Source organism: Oryctolagus cuniculus, chromosome 8 (genome assembly GCF_964237555.1).
Source record: "Oryctolagus cuniculus chromosome 8, mOryCun1.1, whole genome shotgun sequence".
Taxonomy (NCBI): Eukaryota; Metazoa; Chordata; class Mammalia; order Lagomorpha; family Leporidae; genus Oryctolagus; species Oryctolagus cuniculus.
In genome coordinates this window covers 81,263,310-81,284,807 of record NC_091439.1, presented here as the reverse complement: position 1 = coordinate 81,284,807, position 21,498 = coordinate 81,263,310, and the positions used below count along the sequence as shown (strand labels likewise).

Below are 21,498 nucleotides of genomic sequence, written 5' to 3'. Positions count from 1 at the left end.
ATTGGGCTTCCAGTCTTCCTATGGATCAACAAACATGCATTCGGTTGCTTGAAAAATGTTTCATAGGAAACCCAAGCATCTGGGAGATGGTACCATGTTTATTCTCTAATTACTCAGGCTGATCCCTTATTTTTCCCTTTCCCAAGCTTGGTTTGCTCCTCTCTCTTACTGGCCTACCCAGCCACTCCCAGATCAGTGCCAGATGTCCCAGTACAGACAACAGGGCCCAGGAGAGAGAGGACTGGACTGTTCATTCTTGGACGTTCCTTAGAACTGCTTATTTTTCATGTAAGTGGTAAAAGCTGCCTTTTGGAGCCCTTCAAAACCCTGTGCCCAGATGAGCCACCTGTTCCCAATGCCCGCAGAGTACTTGGGGTGACTTCTGGGCTCCTCTAATTCCAGTCCAAGCCACCATCACCCCAGGCATGGGACAGAAAAGCAGACTCGTAGCCCTGAGCATGTTCCTTTTCAGTCACCTCAGCATCATGAATCTATCGCTGGTGGACCTTGGCCTTGGCCCTCCCTGTGTCTGTTGCTGGCCCAGCAGCACGCAACACTTGACCCTGCTGCTGCCTTGCTTACTGCAGCAGGCCAGACCGCCTTCAGCCCACAGCTGCTCCGCAAGTCTAGCACACAGGCCTGCTCTGCCACACAGGGGCGCACGGCCAGCCAGGATCACCTCACTGTGCTTCCTTCTCGTTGCTTTGTCTCACTCTCCTGGCAGGCTCATCACTGGTTTCCAACAGCCCAGTGTGTGAGGACCTGCTGCCAAGGTGAAAGGTGGCAGGAGACCCCAGAAAGAGAACATCATCAAGATTGCATGCCTGTAGTGCCTTGGGGGTCTTACGGAAAAAAGCATGGTCCCCCGTGCCCAGTCAGTAGTAAAGGGTTTATATGCTAAGCTACACAAAGATAGCCCGTGGCTAAACTGAGTGCACCTGGACTTTCTCAAGACACTTAGCGTCCTAGACATGCAATATGGGAATACCAGGATGCAGCAGGACAAGACAAGCCTGGAAATTTATCTTAATGACTTTGTTTCTCCATGAACTTCGGGATGACCATAAGGGTTACTGAAGGGTAAGATGGAGGTTACATGAAAAATGGCCACAGCCCAATCCCTACAAAAAGCCTTGCTCATCTGTCTTCTAAACTAGTGGTTTTCAACTTAAATATATAATCTCTGGGGAGCTATTAGAAGGGCAGATGCTTTGGTCTGTCCAAGGTCAATTATATTATGATGTTGAAGATGCAGGGGTGGGGGAGCTGGTGTGACTGGATAGCAATTGGTTTTTAAGTACTGCAAGTGATTTATAATATAGAGTGGGACTTGATAGCCACTGCAGCAGCCTGAGATAACCTGAGACCAGGACTGTGCAGTGCTGTGTTGTGATTTTCATGATCTCATCAGGGTCCCTGGATCAGTGGTTCTGTGGGGATTTGCTAAATGACCAGGAGACCGCATATCTGGTATTTCTCTTGCCCATGCCCTCATCGTGAATGGCATGAAGCCGGATCTGGTTCCAGATTTAGTCATGTTGGTCTTCATTTTCTTAGCACAGGTGCAGCAGTGAACAGCAGTGAGAGTCTCCATCCATCCTCGTCTGTCAACGACATCTCCTCCATGTCCACCGACCAGACCCTGGCGTCTGACACTGACAGCAGCCTGGAAGCCTCGGCAGGACCCCTGGGTTGTTGCAGGTGACTAGCCGCCTGCCTGCGAAACCCAGCGTTCTTCAGGAGATGATGTGATGGAACACACACACGCGCGCACACACACACACACACACGTACACATGTACACACACAGACACGCAACATCAGAAAACAGCAAGGGAGAGAATCCAAGCCTAAAATTCAAACCAATCTTTCAGCCTGCTTCTTCTCCAGAGTTCTCTACTGCAGCTAAGCTCAAATGTATCTTTAACTTCTAGTTGCTCTTGCTTTGGTCTTCTTCCAATGATGCTTACTACAGAAAGCAAATCAAACACAATTAGAGAAGCCTTTTCCATAAAGTATAATTTTAATGGCTGCAAAACCAGCGACCTGTAACTGCCCTTTCAAATGGCATGACAAGGTGTGCAGTGGCCCCGTCCAGCATGTGTGTGTCTCTATCTTGCATCTACCTGCTCCTTTTGGCCTAGTCAGATGGATGTAGATACAGATCCGCATGTGTCTGTATTCACGCAGCACTACTGAATTAGACATGCTACTGTCAGTGTCCCCAGGGCTCTCCAAGACATCATGCACTGGGGCACCACATGGTCCATTTCACGTGATCTATTACTCTGACGTAAACCCATCTGTAATATATTGCCAGAATATAAGCTGTTTAGTTTGTTAATTGATTAAGCTGTATGTCTTATAAGAAAACATGTAAAGGGGGAAACTCTTGGGGGAGTGAGTTCTCGGACCCTTGAAGATGTAGCTTCCAAATCTGAACTGATTAAATGGCACCTGTATACCACTTTGTAGAAGGAACATATGTGATGCTTATGTACAGGGTTGGGGGAGGGGAGGGGTAACAGTTTTCAAGTTCCAAATGGTTTGGCCTTTGGAAAACAAGGTGTGAATAGAAGCTGAGGGCCTGGCAGTGAGCAGGTAGGAGAGACTAGAGAGAAGGGTTACTTTGGAAATAAGGAGGAAAGAACATTTTTGCCTAGACACCAGGAAGCACCAATGTTCGTACTTTAAAAAGAGACCCTAGTTGGCATTTCCAAATTCTGTATGAGAGTAGTAGGCTGCTGGAGAGAGTGGCAGGCTCTGAGGCAGGGTTCTTGTGTGCACACTTGATGTTAGGAAACCTTTCCTGGAACACGTGCTATCCTAAACAGAAAAGCAGTCTGCCTAGAATCCGCTCAGACTGTAACTTGTGTTTTCCACGCGTGGGCTGCTTTCCACATTTCATACCCTGCCAAGATTTTGTTTTGAGATCAATCACTACTGTCTTCTTCTGGGATTTAAAAACAATTAATTAAAATAAAACCCCCAAAGCCCAGAGTGATCCTCAGGTTAGTCAGGAAAAACACTCACGGACATTATCATTTCTCAGGGGTTCCCCTGACTCCTTAATATGGCTGATGTCTCATGTTTCTTCATTTTCAGAAATTTGAACAATCCAAGAAGGGCTGATCATCTGAATTTTGTGCTGCAGTCAATGTGAGAGCAATAACTCTGCCCATAAGTTACTGCTGCTGAATAGTATTAGCAATATGAGTTTGTCTTAAAAGCCATGAAGCATTAATGCCAATGTTTTGCAGAATTCCCTGAATTCAGCTTGATGAACGTACTTTCCCGAGCACTGCAGGAGGCACTGTGAAACATCTTGGTTATATACAAGACAACCCCAGGGTGACTTCTCAGCAATAATAGGTAGCATGCATGGGCTTCCCTTCTTCTTCACTTTGGTGAAGTATTCATCACGGTTAATCCCACTCTGACCGCTTTGGTGCTGCCCAATGTGGTGATATTTCACCTGAAGAAGAAGTGAAATGCATGAGATGGATGGCTGATGAGTGTAATTTGACTGGCAAAGGGAATCCTCTCCATAAGAGAGCAAACAAGAATGCCAGTGCTCTGAAAACTGCCTTAAATCCAACAGAGGGAAGCTCTGCCTCTTTTTAAGCAATAGAGTCTCTGCAGCCAGCCTCACCATCACCAAGGGAGTGTTGCTGCCATTTGCAAGGTTGTTTCACATAGTAGAGTGCATTATGAGAGGCAATTCGCTTAGGATGCAGAGGAAAACATTCCATTGTGCAGTTTGTCCCCTGGAATACAAGTGTCCAGTTTCTTCTCTCGCTACCATTGTCTTTGGTTGATGTTTCGGACAACCTGATTTCTAAAAATGCCTCCTCACTCACACAAACTCTCTCTTTTCTTTCTCTCACATCCTTGTTTCTTTTCCTCTTCTCTGTGTCCCTTATTCTTATCCCATTTCTCTGTGCTTTTCTCTTGATTTACCTGTGGCCTCTCCAGTACCCTTATTTCCACCAGAAGGTATTAAGTGCATAGCAGGCAGCTCCTTGAAAGAAAGTGAATCACAAGGGGGAATTTCATTCACCACAAGATGACAGTACAAGACAAAAGGAACTCTTCAGCCAGCATCTTAGAGGTGCCTGACAGCTAGACTCTCTTGTCTGAAAGGTATTGATTTTTAACTGAGATTATACCTGTACGAACTAGACAATACTGATCTCCTGCCATTGCTGTCTGCCCTAAACTCACTTGGTCCTTTATCTCCTAGTTTAAGGCTCTTGGGAGTTGGTTATCTTCAGCCAGATCTCCCATAGGGAAAAGAAAAACATATGGAAAAAAATCCCTTGGATTTACATTCCATTTGGAAAATAGAGATAAGGGTTTAGCCTCTGATCTTCTCACAGGATTAATTTTGCTAGGGAATCAAAGCAAGATGGATTATGCGACAACAAAGAAAAATCACAATTTTAAGAGCCCTCAGTGTTTCATGATCTGGGTCCACTTTGTTATATGTTTAGGAGATGCTTATGTCATTATCAAATTTACAAAATATATTCTGCATTGAGTCTTCTTTTAAAATACACACACATGTACCAATATTGCCTGGGAAGTGTCAGGTCACCTGGACCATATTCCTGGAAATAGTGAAGGGTCTGCCTGTGGTTGGGTCCATTTTGGAACATGAAGTTGGCACCCTGAGGAGCCTGACTTCTGTCATACCCTGTAAGGTGATTGGTTTTGCAGCGATCAATAATAAAACATTGTGTAGTATTATGTAGGAGGCATGATTGTGTACCCATGTGCAGGAGAATTCAATTGGTGTGAGTTTGACAAAACCACCACCACTTTAGCTATGTTTTTTGTTATTTTTACATGTGTTTTCTGGGTCAGTATGCTCATTTTTTAAAAAGGATATACCGGCCTTATAACAAAATTCCTTTTATGCAATAAAAACTGATAATAATCTTCCATCTTCAAGAATCTGATGATTGAACTTTGAAGGAATGTACCCCATAGCTGGCTCTGCCAACTCCCACCAGTTGGAGTATGCTATTTAGTTGAGGGTCAAAGAGATGGACAGTTTTTCTCAATCCATTACCAGTTTTAGAAAAATATTATATAAAGATAATGTTAAGAGCTGACCAGCAAATTAGAAAATTGACATTGGCAAATGGAATAAGTAGACTAGATCAGACTATATAAGTTCTTTAATGACCTATCAGGGGAGAAAAATAAGCAAAACAAATGTGTTCAATTTAAAAAATATTCATTACAAAAATCTTCAAAAATTTTTTTCTATTGGACTCTTAACATATGACAGTCCACATCTTACAAATCTGTGCTCTGTAAAAGATTTCTCAACCAGCTTTGCCAGAAAATGTATCTTCTATAGCTCAAAGAACAGAGTAAAGTAGCTCAAGGAATTTTTGATCCCCGCCACTTTGGGTCTGAAGGGGCATCCCACTCCCCACTTGCAAACACATTTTAACTGTGTAATCCAATCTTTTCCACAGATGTCAATAAACCAAGGTAGGAAACTCCTTTCTGTAGGGAAAAAAAAATCCAAAAGGTTACAATGTAAATAGCTATATTAGTTATTTTCCTTGTGATTAAAATATCTCATTATTTCTTTTGGCATTTAGACAGTTCTTTAACTGTCTGAAAATTGTTTACTTTGACCCATTTCTTTGGTTAGTCAAACTGAAGTGGAAGGCTTCTGTTGATGTATGTACTCCTGTGTATCTAACTTTTACTCATGTGGGACGAATGGCCAGTATACTCCAATGCAAATCTATCTCCCAACCCTTATCCAGCATTATCTGTTCACCTTGCCATGTCCATCTTGCAATGAGACCTAACCTGCACTTGCCTGTTTTTCTGCATGATTGGACTCCAAAGACTCTTTCAATGATGAGAATCGTCCTGTGTCCGTGTTTACATAAAATGGACTTAAAGCAAACACACATGCACAGATTCACACACACCCTTACGGCTCTAGATCAGCCCTAGAAGGGAAAACCATTGTATGTCCAAATTCTTTGCAAGGTCTCAGTGGTAAGAATTAAACTCAGTCAGCCAGATGGGTAAAACACAATCTCAGTGATGTCTGTAAAGATTTGAAATCACGCAAATAATACCTGTGTTCTTGCTCACTCTCCTTCATTTCTATATTGACCATTATTTTCAAAATGTCTCTGGAACAAGAGGATGAACTGGGGGAGAACTTGGACTTTCGTTGGCTCTTTGTAGGTGGATGCTGAGTCAATATGTTGTGATTTCTGTTGCTATGAATTATTAAACCGAGGAAACCTGCTTCCCTTGACGTAAAACCAAATCCAAGCTCAGACTTTGTTGCAGTTTGCTTGTTGACCACGGCTGTTGTGCTGCTCGTTACCTTGGGTTTTATGTGCTCGCAGGAGCTCTGAAGGGTCTCACCTGATCTCATTTTGACACCTGGTGAAAGAAACGTGTAGTATGGTCTGATTGTGCCAGGGAATAAATAAGAAATAAGAAACGACCTACTCTCGCACTATGGGTCAAGAGTGTGTGGTATGACTGTGACCGTGTAGAGTGCTGTGCTTTGAGACTGATTTTTCTAAAGAGATCTGCATTTCTATCTGCAGATACAAACTGCATATCTGCAATTCGGTAAATTTTCTTCGTGGTGTAAAATCAATGAAGGAAAAAAGTGTTTTCTGGGACCATCAGGTAAGTAGAACAGGCTTACATTTCCTGGGTTTCTTAAGTGGATTCCTATACATTTTGATTGCTTATTCACGAAAACAGGCAAAAGCTTCATTTTTGGCCTACATGGTAGCCAACCTTAATAGCGCAAGCTCTTTGGTGAAATAAAAACATATGACTTGTAGCTTGAGGAGGGTTATTGAAGTTAGCTTACCTGATAGTATCTGGACAAATTTTAGAAGTGAACCTTTTATTTCTGTAAGTAGCATATTTTATTTAACCAAACAACTATTAGAAAACCTGGAAGAATTGTCACAGTTATCATACTCATCCTTGTATTTGTTTAAGGAAAATAGAAACTGACAGCATTTTAAACAATCTCAAACACTTCTTCTGTTCTAATTTAAATCACAGATCATCACTCTCCAGAAAATGGAAGTCTGTGAATGGTCAAGTACAGATACTTACAAATGCTCACAGTAGTAAGAAGGGAAATTGCTCATGGAGAGACTCCGAGGAGTTTATTGGTGCCTTTGGGATACCATGAGGGGTTACTAAGTATTTAGTAATTTTGACAAAACTTGTAGTGAGAAGAGGAAAAGGGTCTTGGTAATTTTTTTTTCTTTTTTAAAAAGTATTACTTTTTTTGTTTTACAGATTTATTTTATTTGAAAGGCAGGGTTACAGAAAGAGAGAGAGGTAGAAGTAAAGACAGACAGACAGACACACACACACACACAGAGGAGCAGTGGGGAGACAGATCTTTCATCTCCTGGTTCACTCCTAAATGTGCATAACAGCGAGGGCTGGACAAGGCTGAAGCCATGAGCCAGGAACTCCATCTGAGTCTCCCACATGGGTGACAAGGGCCAAAGCACTTAGCTCATCCTCCGTTGCTTTCCCAGGCATATTAGCAGGCAGCTGGATCAGAAGTGGAGCACCTGGGGACTCAGATTGGTGCTCATAATCGATGCCTGCCTCACAGACAGTGGCTTAAGCTGCTGGACCCCAATTCCATTCCTGGGTATTTTCTTGAAGCTACTTATGGGACAGCTAACCTTGCAGGATGAGTCTACTTGCTGAGTAATAGCACTAGGTGTCAGCCAACATCACAGTTTTTGATATTACCAATTTGTACCATGATGTCTATGCCCTTTTTCTGAGGGACTTGAAAGGCATGCTTGGAAGAGACATGCAAAGAGCAAGACACATGGAAAACTTCCACTGCCCCAGATCACCCATGTAGGGAACCACTGTTTGTGGAAAGTCACCTGTCTCAGATGATGTCACCGGCTCAACCAGTTAGATGGGTGTGTTCTGTTTAAATCACGCAAGGCACGATGTAGAAATTTATGTTTCTCAGGCACACGACATGTGATGACATAGAAACAAGTCAAACAACCCTTTGCAATTTCCCACCCAGTCTACATCAAATGTTTCTTGCTTTAAAGACACGATTATCCTGGTAAGAAACCTAATGTAAAAGAGGTCTAAAGTGGAACTTTAGAGGATTCAAGTTTCACTCAATGGATCAGGTGGATTCACTTCCTCATCACCAAGCTTCTGTTATTGCCCTTCACCTGACCTTGTCTGTAGTCTCTCTGTTCACTCAATGGTCCAGAACACTTGTGACTCAAAAGTAAGTACAAAATGTTATTCACCTTCGAAGTCTTCCACACTCTGTCTAGAAGACTGATACCATTTGCCTTCCATTAACACTTTTTATAAAAGATTTATTTATTTAAAAGGCAGAGTTACAGAAAGGGACACAACTTCCATCTGCTGGTTCACTCTCCAAGTGGCTGCAAATGCCAGGGCTGGCTCAGACTGAACCTCTAAGCCAAGAGTTGCATCTGGGTCTCCTACATGAGTGCTTGGGCCATTTTCCACAGCTTTCCCAGGTGTGTTAGCAGGGAGCTGGATAGGAAGTGGAGCAGCTGGAACTCCATAAGGAGCGTGGCCATTGCAGACAGTGGCTTAACCTGCTGTATCACAATGCTGGCTACATCCACTATCATCTTTTTTTTTTTTTTTTTTTTTTTTTAAGAGGCAGAGTTACAGAGAGAGGGAGAGCAAGAGAAAGAGGCCTTCCATTCCACTGGTTTACACTCCAATTGGCTGCAAAAGCCAGAGCTGGGCTGATCCAAAGCCAGGAGCCAGGAGCTTCTTCCAGGTCTCCCACACAGGTGCAGGGACCCAAGGACTTGGGCCATCTTCCACTGCTTTCCCAGGCCATAGCAGAGATCTGGATCAGAAGAGGAGCTACCAGGACATAAACTGGCCTCCATATGGGATGCTGGTGCCACAGGTGGAGGTTTAACCTATTGTACCACAGTGCCAATCCCTCCATTAACACTTTTAAATCCATGTTGGTGAAAATATTGTCCGTGATCAATTAATTATACACAAATTAAATTTTGCAATGCAAATGATATTTTACACAGACCAAGAAGAAAGCAAAAAATGTTAAAATAGCTCTTTTATAAAATATTTTTATTATTTCCTAGCTTTTAAAATAATGCATTTAACTTAGTGATGAACTTGAATGACTCCAACCTGAATTCCAGAGGGTACCGAACATGTTCAAACCATGGAGGTCACATTGGCGTGGCCCATAATTCATCTGTGCAATCAGGAAGGGGTAGAAGATGGGTGTACCGAGGAGAGAGAGCTGGGATGGGTGTGGTGTTTTCACAGGAATGGGTGGGATGCTCAGCACCTCTCTTGCAGGGAAGAGACGGTTTCCTGCAGGAAAAAAAAAGAAAACACTGCTTTGGCTTCCTATTCTAGCAGATCAGCTTTCTGCCATTACTCTTGTTCTCCACTTAATAAAGGTAATCTTCACCATATGGGACTTACAGGTAGCAGCTATACATAATTCATAAATAAAGCAGGTCGTTCAGCCTTGTACCTGAGCCATGATGGTGATTTCCAAAACACACTTTTCATCAGCTGAACCCCTACTCACAGACTTTCAGTATGGAGAGAAGATTCTGGCTGCCTGGGGAACTGTTAGTTTTCCAAGTCTCTTCGCAGCCAGAGGCCCTTAAACTGGGCAGTTCTAGCTTTCAATTCATCCCCCACGTGTGCAATTAAGAAGACTATAAAGAGAATCGTGAAACAGATCTGCGGGAACTGCAGCTCCAGTACTCCTTCCTGCGGTTTGTGACTTCAAACAAGGCGGAATGTGTCTAGCTCTGGCTGGCTTCTGGGAGGGAGAACAGCTGCCCAGCTTAAGTGTGTTTTGGGGTTGCATGGTGTGCTGATGAGGCGTGATTACACACAGCGCAATCTTGACGGCACAGACTTGCCAGGTCATTTAAAATTCATTGAAAAGGTTCCCTGGGTTCTGCACTGAGGACCCCATTGCACATTCTGCTCCACGAGCTAGGCAGGCTGCAGCCCCGGACTGCCACCCTGTTTGAGGACTTGCTACTTCTTCAGGACTCGCATCAAGACATGGCTCAGTAGTTCCTTGCCCAGCTTCAGCTTCACGATCCCTTAATTACTTTTAAAGTATATCATACACGGGATCATTATAGACCAGGTGTCTCGGGGCACAGCCTTAAACACTTTCACCTATTGTACCCAACACCTTTAACTTCCAGTATCATCTTCAGCGTGCTAATGACAGACCTGATAAATAGTAGGTACAGGGACGTTCTTTAAGATAATGCACATGGTTGTATTATAGCAGGAGGAATGCCCTTGCACAGGGATATAATGATAGCTCCACTTGTGGGCAGGACACGCTGTTTTACTGCTGGTCACATTCCTGAGGTTACAACCCTGCTGTACCCTGTAGAGGCTAGAATATCCTTCCAATAGCAGGAATTTCAGGGCAGACAGCTACCATGTATTAAGCACATACTATGTGTTAAGCAGCGTGGCTAGCACTTCAATTATTCCTCACAGACATAGGATAAAGAGGGCACTGTTATTATCCTTAGTTTAAGAAGAACAAATTCAGGGTTGTGGGCATAAGGTGCAGCGGTGAAGATACCGGTTGGGACATCTGCCTTCCATACGAGAGGGCCTCGGCTGGCGTCCCCACTTGTCACAGCTAGTCACAGCGTCCTGCTAGTGAGAGGACAGAGGACCCTGAGAGGCAGCGGGCCATGGCTCGAGTAGTGGGTTCCTGCCATCCGAGTGACCCAGGTGGAGTTCCAGGGTCTCAGCTTCTGTGTGGCCCAGCCCTGGCTGCTGCAGGCATTAGGGGAATAAACCAGCAGATAGAATCTTTCTCTCTCTGTCTCTCTGGCTTCAAATAAAAACAACAAATAAATAAAAAAGCTAAAAAAAAATCAGGCTTATAAACATTCACAGTGTGTGTTAAGTCCACATAGCTACGACGTGGCGGAAGTGGGGTTGAACGTGGTTGTCTGATTCTGAAAGGTCGTGCGTGGTCTTCTCTGTGAGGCTGCTGTAATCAGGGTGCGGGACTGCAGTGACTGGATCACATTGTTCAGTACTCACCCAGATGTTCAAGGCAACCAAATTAGATCTGCAATATAAACTATCTCCCCTGGGAATTATCTAGTGTTTTAAGGAGATCCCATCTTATGAATAAATAAATAGGAATCACTTTAGTTACAGCTAGAGATTTTAGTATCTCGTAATATGTATATATATATATATGAATTCATGTTTCAGTTGGCCTGATGTTATAGACAATTATAATTTAAATGTTCCACAAAGGACAACCAGCCAAATAGTCTGACTAGTGAGGCTGACATGGTAGGCCCAACACCTGGAAGCAGATCCTTTCTCTGGAGTTTGTATTTTTTTTTATAAAAAGATTTATTTATTTATTTGAGAGGTTTATTTACAGAGAGGCAGAGAGAGAGAGAGAGAGAGAGAGAGAGAAAGTCTTCCATCCACTGGTTCACTCCCCAAATGCCTGGAATAGCTGGAGCTGTGCCGATCTGATGCCAGAAGCCAGGATCTTCTTCCGGGTCTCCCACATGCCCAAGGATTTGGGCCATCTTCCACTGCTTTCCCAGGCCACAGCAGAGAGCTGGATAGGAAGTGGAGCAACTGGGTCTTGAACCGGTGCCCATATGGGATGCCATCACTGCAGGTGGTGGCTTTACCTGCTACGCAACAGCACCAGACCCCTGAGTTTGCTTTTCAATAATTAATTACTTAGTTTTAAATAAATATATATAGGATAAAGTAAGTAAATGCTCAAAACTGCCTACTTTTTATCCTTACTAATTTCCAATTTATTCTCTTATCAATTTGCAGTTGATAGTTTCCAAGCTTTCAGTTGAACTAATGAAAACCCAGATGGACATGATATCCACTGATCAGGGAGTATCACCATTGAGAGTGACAATTAAAATGAACAAACAGAATCTCTCATGAATCAAAGGCTGAATAACAGGGAAATAATTACATGTTCTCATCCAAAACAAATGCTAATTCTAGGAGCTGTTACTTTACTTGGCATAAGAAGTAGTGGAGGAGGGATTTAAGATCAATAAAATATAATCATGGCCCTTAAGAAGCTCCATTTATTAATAGAGCTATCCGTGTAGCTAAACTGGCAGACACCGGACGAGGCACAGTACATGCCTCTTCTTTTATTTTTTAAATTTATGTATTTGAAAGTAACAGGGAGAGATGGAGAAGGGTCTTCCATCTGTTGGCTAACTCTCCATATGGCTGCTGTGGTTGGAGCTGGGCCAGACTGAGGTCAAGAGCCAGGAACTCCGTCTGGGTCTCCCACCTGGTGGCAGGGTCCAAGCACTTGAGTTATCTGCCTCTGCTTTCCCAGGAGCATTAGCAAGGGGCTGCATCAGAAGTGGAGGACCCAAGACTTGAACTGGCATTCACACAAGTAGCGGCTTCACCTGCTGACCACAACACTGGCCCCTGTGTGCTATCTCCAAGCGCGACAACCTCCCTACTTTGGGAGAATTATTACTTTCACTTTAAAAGAGAAAATAGTGCACCTGCTGCACTGCACACAGGGTTAAAGGACTTGTCATTGCCAAGCAGCATGCATAAGGCGCGCTGTGATGCCTAGCTGGGTCTGAATGGCTCTCAGATTCCTGCTATTTCCACTCCTCCAGGCTGCCTCCCCAAATGCTACTTCATCGGAAGTTTCTTGGAGAACAGTTAGTTGTTTTACACGATGCCTGGGTGTGCCAGAGAAAAGGCAGGCAGGCAGGAAGAGTACCATAGTCAGCAGGAAGTAATAGAAGCATGGGATGGCATGGCAGGTGTTGTGGGAAGTAGTATTGGGTAAAAATGAAATTGGGGGTCACAGCCTTTTGTGCCACGTGAAGAGCTTTATCCTGGGCAAGTGAGCATCATGACGTTAGCGAGGCCAAGATACGGCAGATGGTGACCTAGGAAAGGAAACCTGCAAAGGGTGAAAGCAGAGGAGAAAGGCTGGGACAAAACCGAATAGGTCAACGCTTTCATCAAAAGGCAAGAGGATCTAGGTTAAAAGGAGCAGATTAAAAGGCAAAGACAGGTGGAAGAGCTTGCTTGGCAAGTGAATTTAAGAGTGACCCAAAGGGCAGAGTAGAGAAAAAGAGAGTGAACACTCACAAGTCCTCCTTGTGTACTAGCTACTGCGCTCAGCCTAACAAACTATCTCATTAAAACGACATAACAAGTCAACAGAAGTAGCGCTTTTATTCTTCCAATCACACAGAGGAAAAGAGTTTTGCCCGGAAGGTTCAGGAACAACTGTCGAATTATAGATAACCTGAGCGCAGGCAGTAGTCTGCACAACATTTGATCTTTTTTTTTTTTTAAAGATTTTATTTATTTATTTGAGAGGCAGAATTACAGACAGAAAGATCTTCTATTGACTGGTTCACTCCCCAGATAGCCACAACAGCTGGGCTGATCTGAAGCCAGGAGCCAGGAGCTGCTTCTGGGTCTCCCATATGGTGCAGGGGCCCAAACACTTGGGCCAACTTCCACTGCTTTCCCAGGCCATTAGCAGAGAGCTGGATTGGAAGTGAAGCAGCTGGGTCTCGAGTTGGCACCCATATGGGATGTCAACGCTGCAGGTGGAGGCTTAGCCTACTCCGCCACAGCACTGGCCCTATAACCTTTGCTTTTTAACCACGATATCATGACTGAGATTTTCATGAACTAAAATAGGGGCTGGAAAAAGCGAAGGGAAAGTTACTGAAATCAATTTTACGCATTCTGATTTTGAATTTCTTCGGGGATATCCAGGTGGAAGTATATGACTAAGTAATCGTAACGACAGAATAGGGAACCAAAGATAAAGAAGTTACTGCTGTGTAGACACTGGTTAATGCCAGAGGACCACGCAGCAGAGGGTCTAAACAAAAGCGGGGCACTGGTGAGGAGAAGTAGTGTCAGGATCACTCTCCCCATTGACAATCTACACACACACACACACACACACATGATCTCCAAACAACGCAGAGCCCGTAAACTCAAGTAGCCTTTATTTCCGATTAAACCTTTTGTGACCTTTTGTTCTGCTGTGAGATTTATGTACTTGGCTTCTCAAAATCATTGCCTTATTGAAGTGTGAGGAATCATTCTAGCAAAAACTCCACCTCCAGAGAGCCTGGGTATTTCTAGAAACTTGGCATTACTGATGTCCACCATAGTGTCAACGTTGGACTTTCAACCATTCACATTTTACAATTATCATGAGTGAACATGTTTTTAACACATAAAATGGCATTGTTAAAATCAAAGCAGAAAAATTTAATTTTCCTCCTCCTCCTGGTGCCCTGCCCTACCTCGTCACCTTGCTGCAAGCTGCCAGCCTGTGGTACAGAGAGAATCCCACATGACATTGGCCTGCGTGGGAGAAAAATGTTGCTAAATGGTACCTACTAGAGCACGCTCATGAAGAGGACCTCAGCAATGCTACAGTACTGCTGGCCTTGCCAAGAGCAACTGCTGGGGACAGGGGAGAGGTTTGGGTGAGGGAAGGACTGCACACAGGCATTGTTGATTTGGCAAGCATTGTTTCCCAACGTTCAACAGGCAGGCAGAATTCACCTTCTAACCATCCAGCAGTTAGAGAGTCCAGAAGGCCATGGTCAAGTGCCATCCGTCACCTGTCTCCCCTGTATGCTGCATCCTGCTTAGGAAATGCTCTTTAGATCTGGTAAGGCAGACGGGGGCTTGGGAAGGGGATGTTCTTACACACTCTCTGAGTGCCTGTGTCAAGTCACGTCACAAAGCCAAATGGAGTGGTGTGAGGGCAGAGTTTAAAGAGCATTTCCAAGGTCCCTGCTGATCCGACTGTAGTTTATAAAACTATTTACATTTCTCTTTTTGGTCATGGCAAGGTCTATTGGCGCAAACAACACGGCCACCAAGTATTCTTTTGATTTTAATAACTCATATATCTTTATATATATTTATATTTCTGCTTATCTTCATTTCCTCAGCAAAAGGGGAAATAAAAATAGTGATCTATAAAATAAGCGGATGATAACACAATGCCAAAAATAGCTTATGTTAAGTGCAAGGGGTGAAGCTTGAAAGCAAGCTAAATCGCAACAACATATTGATTCAACATTTTAAATACAAGACTTGCAATAAAATAATTCTTGAGATATGCTTCTCATTTTTAGTTTACTTTTAAAAACTACTCTATATACACATATCCAGTTGTAACACTTGACAGTAGCATTATGAGGCATGGTATAACTTTGGTACACATTGCAGATATGGATGGTTAATGTCTGTAATAAATGATACGTCTTCCCCAGTTAGTGCTCTGTACAGCCAGGTGACCAGCCACCTGGTCCCACATACGATCTCCCAAGACTCCCCACGTCCTTCCCAGAGCCATCGGAGACGGCGGGAGAAAGCAGGCTCACTGGATCCATATCGTGTTTCCTCGCTCCGTTCTCCTGGGTTCCACTGTCAGCTCCCCAAATGTGGAAAAGAACTGCTCCATTTCTTTCTGCAGCATGTCATTTCTTTTCTCGGCATCTTCTTTGGCTCGCTCGGCATTGCGCATTTTGATTTCTATCATCGTGAACTTTTTCCTTTCCTGATCCAGTTCATCGTGCAGACTCATCATTTCCGTTTCCAAAGTTAAATTCCGCTGCTCTAAGCTATAAAGGTTGGGGGAAGGTGGAGGGAAAGAACAAATAATTTTATTCATTTGAATGCAAGAGGGATACAAATGTTTTCTTTAAACTCTGACTCTACATTGCTTAGGATATTGGAATGAGCCCTATCAAATCAATGATGCTAGGTCCAATGGCTAAAAATACTTAATTTTGTAATTTTACAGTTGACTTGCATGATTGATGAATTTTTGTTAGAGGTCCTGAGACTTCTCTTGGAAGCGATTCATTATCATCTGATAGTAAGTGAACGAATATCAGCATAGAGAAACCAAGCACACAGCATCCAAGGGGCAGCAGTGGGAGACAACCCGACCCAGAAAGCTTGCTGGACGTTAAACAGTGATCTTGGCTTTACTAATGTTGGAAGAAAGAGTAGGAAATCATATTTGGTTTCCAGCAAAGGAAAAATATTGATGATAATAATAATAATAATGCCATTGTTAGATTAAGCCCACTGCCAAGAAGGCAACTTTTCTGGTGCACACCAAGCTCTTTCAGAATCCAAAGCAGTCAGTGTACGTGGACAAGACAGGCAGAGTGTACATGTGTTACAGGAGCACCTGGTACTTCATAAAAACAGCGCACATACAAATAACCCGCTACTCTCAAGTTGTACTCCCTTCCATGATATTAATGCATTTTAGGATATCCATATTTTATATCTCTATCAATTGTTAGCTGTATTCTTTCAGGTAATTGTAGAATTATAGGTAAACTCTTTAAAAACAGAGACTGTATTTTCTTCATAATCAACAGGATCCAAAACATATAAATATGAAGGTACTTCCAAATGTTTGTGGAAAATGGAATTTAAACGTAAGTTTATGTTGAGAAAAAAATTCTGAAATCCAGGCACACACAAGATCTTCAACCAGTTCAGGACAAATGTACATCATGAAAAACTGTCCATGGATTTCAAATTTTTACACCAAAATGAAGTTATCTTTAGTGCCATTTTTCTACAAATGTTTTGAAGTACCCTCACATTCCTGTAGCAGATACACACACACACACTTTTGTGTTCAAACGTTTGCTCAAAAGTAGTAAGCACTTGTTCATTATAAGATTTATACTAGTACTAGCTGCCTTTTCTCATTTCTTTCTCCTGAGTTAAAGGTCCAAGGGACTCAATTGTGTTTACCTACTACTGAAATTTAAAAGGCCAATATTCATGTGGCTCCCAGAAATCACATTTTTTTAGTAATTAAAAAAATTTAAATTTCAATTTTTTTTTCTATTTTGAAAAAAAGTGAGCCACACATATTGACATTTCATCCAGATACTAAGAATACCTGTTTAAGCAAGTAGAATTTTTAAAAAAAATAATATTTCCTATTTTGTAATCCTACATAGTTTGGAAGGCCATTTTAAACAAATGATCACTATTTTTTTTTCTTGACAGACAGAGTGGACAGTGAAAGAGAGAGACAGAGAGAAAGGTCTTCCTTTTGCCATTGGTTCACTCTCCAATGGCCGCCACGGCCGGCACACCACGCTGATCCGATGGCAGGAGCCAGGTGCTTCTCCTGGTCTCCTAGGGGGTGCAGGGCCCAGGTACTTGGGCCATCCTCCACTGCACTCCCTAGCCACAGCAGAGAGCTGGCCTGGAAGAGGGGCAACCGGGACAGAATCCAGCGCCCCGACCTGGACTAGAACCCGGGGTGCTGGCACCGCAAGGCGGAGGATTAGCCTAGTGAGCCACGGTGCCAGCCTGATCACATTTTTATATAAGAATTTGGTACTATGTGCTTGTTGCCCCTCAGAATTATTCTACAACTTATTTTCTTTGCTTTCTAAATTTATTTTAGATTTAAAATTGCTGGAAGAAATCGAAGTTTATTACTAAGAAAAACAACTTCTACAAAAGAGTATCTTGATAAATCTGTACACTTGCATGAAACATGCAGGAATTCAAAGGACTGAGTTGAGATTAGAAACAATGCCTCCCAATACAAGCAAACAAAAAGGATAGAAAAACACATAAGGAAATATTTTTAAAATACATAGGGTGAAAAAACATCTTTAGATCTCAGAGCTAAGGAAGAAACTTAAGTGTCGACCAGAAAGTGGATGCACACAAGGCATACAGCCCTTGCAAGGAGACCCTGGGGGCAGGAGCTGGCTGTTTCTGTTGTTGTTCTGTTCTGTTATGCTTTCAAATGGCAACAGGAGGGGAGCCACCAATGGGAGAGGCAGAAAGTGATTCCAATGAGAAGTTAGAACGTCAACTGTCTTCAAAAAAGAGACTGCTGAAAGTCTCCTCATGAACTTGGAGCCGTGGCAGAACTGAATGAGAAGACAGTGAACTAGGCAGGAGGTCTGAGAGAAATTACCTCACAGAATGATACACACAGACATTTAATATAAAAAGATATTAATGGGGATGTGAGTCAGATACAGAAGGTCTAACATACTGTAATAATAATTTTGAAAAGTGGGGGATACATGCTCAAGCTGACTTACCACAAACGGTAGAGTTAGAAACATACCAGGGGATTCCAAGTCAATCCCATCGAGGTGGCATGTACCAATGCCATCTCACTAGTCCCAGTGATCAATTTCTGTTCACAATTGATCATAATGATAGGACTAAGAACCAAAGGGAGCACATAAACAAGAATAGTGTCTGCAAATACTAGCTGATAGAAAAAAAAGGGAGAGAACGATACAACATGGGAAGTGAGATACACAGCAGACCCATAGAATGGCAGATGTCCTGAACAGCACTCTGGCCTCAGAATCAGCCCATAAGGCATTCAGATCTGGCTGAAAAGCCCATGAAAGTATTTCAGGCATGGAAAGCCAAGACACTCTGGGGAAAAAAAAAAAAAAACCTAAATGAAAGATCTCCACAAGTGAGATCCCAGCGGAAAGAATGGGTCATCAAAGAAGGAGGTACCTTTCTCTGAAGGGAGGAGAGAACTTCCACTTTGACCATGGCCTTGTCTAAATATGATCAGAGTCAGTGAACTCAGGAGGCTTCCATAGCCTTGGCAGCTCATGACAAGAGCCTAGGGTGATTACTGATGCCATAAACAAGAGTGTCAATTTGTTAAGTCAACAACAGGAGTCACTGTGCACTTACTCCTCATGTAGGATCTTTGTCCTTAGTGTGCTGTACATTGAGATTTAATGCTATAACTAGTACTCAAACAGTTTTTTTTCACTTTATGTTTCTGTGTGGGAGCAAATTGTTGAAATCTTTACTTAATGTATGCTAAACTGATCTTCTGTATATAAAGAGAATCGAAAATGAATCTTGATGTGAATGGAAGGGGAGAGGGAGTGGGAAAGGGGAGGGTTGCGGGTGGGAAGGACGTTATGGGGGGGAAGCCATTGTAACCCATAAGCTGTACTTTGGAAATTTATATTCATTAAATAAAAGTTAAAAAAAATTATCAAAAAAAAGTGGGGGATTGGAAATATACAAAAAATTGAGTAAATATATTCCAGAACTGAAAAAGATATTAAGTACTCATATCATATAATTAAAGTTTGAATGTAAACAAATGGAAAAGCTATGTGAGGAATTTACTAGTCAAAGGAAAGGTGTTATAGCAATGCTAACATCAGAAAATATAGACTTTCAGGCAAAAAGCAGTGACACAATAAAAGATGAACTTTTTAATGATGAAAAGATTGATTCATCGGGGAGATATAAAAACCATTCTAAACTTTACCTAGTAGTAGAGCCTCAAATTGTTAAATATGAAATACAACAGGATTATAAGGAGAAAGGTATATCCCCAGAATAATGTTAGGAAGTTCAAAAATTGTGGATCTGTTCTAAAAATTAGGAGAACTGTAGATTAAAAAAGTTTAACTGATTTGATCTGTTGGCCATATATATGAGTATAGAATTGCAACTCAATGAAAAGGAATAGTTTTAGCAAACCAAATAACTGATATCATACAAATTAATTTTTCTGACTGTGATAGGATATTTTCTAGAAAATAAATTTAGAAATTTCTTTTTCTAAGTATTCTATTTCTAAGAAAACAACACTCGAATTTTAAAAAGCAATGAAAATATACCTCGGCAATTATTAAGCAAAGCGAAACACATCTCCTCCTCCCTCTCTCCATCCCTACCTACCTACCTACCTACCTCCTACCTATCTATCCATTCATCATCAGAACTTGTAGGGTGGCATTAAAAAGGAATTTAAAGAAAGGTATACAAATGTAAAAGGGTGTTATGGAAAACGAAATTGAACAGTTATATACCTGTGGTTTGGCCCCAGCCCACCTCCCTTCAGGCCTCTCCCTTGGCCTTTTGCACTCCATTGCAAGGTTCTAATTACTTTATCGGAGTCCATGAAATGTACCCCAGGTCTCAGAACATACACGCATCTCCAATGTCTTCAGAAAGAAAGGCCCGGGGCTGGGGTTGTGGTGCAGTGGGCTAAGTCCCTGCCTGTGATGCTGGCATCCCTTAGGATCTCTGGATGGAGTCCCGGCTGCTTCACTTCTGATCCAGCTCCCTGCTAATGCACCCGGGAACCCAGCTGAAGATGGTCCAAGTGCTTGGGCCCCTGCCACTCACATTGGAGATCCACATGGAGTTCTAGGCCCCTGGCTTCACGCTGGCACAGCCCCAGCCGTTGCAGACATCTGGGGAGTGAACCAGTGGATGGAAGACTCTATGTGTGTGTGTGTGTGTGTCTGACCCTCTCTCTCCATAACTCCTCTGCCTTTCAAGTAAATAAATAAATCTTTTTTAAAAAGGGCAGGCCTACATCTCTAGCTTCAGAATGATAAACTTTGTTTCTTTTCCTAATCCAAGTTCAAAGTGTTATCCCTGCCCCTTGAAATGCAGCCTCCCAGTGCTAGGTTCTCTCTATGATTATGAAAGGGCAGCAATCCAGATTTCTAGTAGCTAGTGGGAACTTCCCAAACCCCTTTCAGAAAGAAGAGTGATCTCAGGAAACAATTAACACCATTTCTTTCTTCTTATTTCAATTTTCTGTCAGTATCATACAGAGAAATTCAAAGCACAATCTTGTTTAGTGAAACTTGGCATAAATAGTTTCCAAGCAGTTGATCTTTTAATCTTGTTTGTGAGTAGCACTTTCGGTTTATACTCACTCTGCCATAGCTCCCGGAAATATGTTCTTTTTGGCTTGATAATTGATAAATGGGTGAAGAACATTAAGATCATCTAAAATTGGCTTTATATACTAAAAAAAATAAAATAAAATAAAAAGAAGCGAGGGGGTTTGGAGCCACAGCAGCAGGTGAGGCACACCAAACTACTGAGGATCTTCACACACCACGCAGGAAGAGCTCCCCAAATCACAGAGCTTGCAACTGGGGCTGACGCCAGAGGGGCTACTTCACCCCGAAACGAGCTTTGGGCCCTCCCTTCCTGACTTGAGAATTCCGTGTTTTTCCCGTATAGGCACTGAAAGCACATGCGCACAATCAATCTGTCACTCTGCGGCTGGGGTGAGGATGGGGGGTGTCTGGCACAGGTCACGGTCATGTGTCCAGGCCTCCATTCTCATTTTCCTGCCTCTCCTGTCAATGGCCCATCCCACTCCCCAGGGCACTGTGAACCCAGAACAGGCAGCCGAGGCCACTTGTCTCACCCAGACTTTTTCCTGTGGAAGTTACTCAGCAAACTCCTACCTCGATCATCTTAATGGAAGATACAAATTTATATAACTTAGGCGTGAGCCTAACTATTCTCTTGTATGTCATATTCCTCACTTGCCATTTTAGGCTAGCTTCTCTGTAG

The 21,498-nt window shown here is 42.7% G+C and overlaps 2 protein-coding genes across 20 annotated transcripts in view; one reads left to right on the top strand and one right to left on the bottom strand.

The window, feature by feature from the left end:
* MAPK10 (mitogen-activated protein kinase 10) overlaps window positions 1-2,467 on the top strand; it is a 324,977-nt gene extending 322,510 nt beyond the window's left edge. For 4 of the 5 annotated variants that reach the window (XM_051819603.2, XM_051819602.2, XM_017347438.3 and 1 more), the window contains one exon: window positions 1,563-2,467. In XM_051819603.2, coding sequence (XP_051675563.2) covers window positions 1,563-1,705 — 143 coding nt within the window. In that variant the 3' untranslated portion in view covers window positions 1,706-2,467. Of the gene's footprint in view, window positions 1-1,557 lie in introns of all 5 variants that reach the window. The other variant, XM_051819606.2, reaches the window with a different exon arrangement.
* An 11,618-nt stretch (window positions 2,468-14,085) lies between these two features.
* The window catches only part of ARHGAP24 (Rho GTPase activating protein 24), a 518,143-nt gene continuing 510,730 nt past the window's right edge, over window positions 14,086-21,498 (bottom strand). For all 15 annotated transcript variants that reach the window (XM_070047901.1, XM_070047906.1, XM_070047908.1 and 12 more), the window contains one exon: window positions 14,086-15,740. In XM_070047901.1, coding sequence (XP_069904002.1) covers window positions 15,497-15,740 — 244 coding nt within the window. In that variant the 3' untranslated portion in view covers window positions 14,086-15,496. The remainder of the gene's footprint in view (window positions 15,741-21,498) is intronic.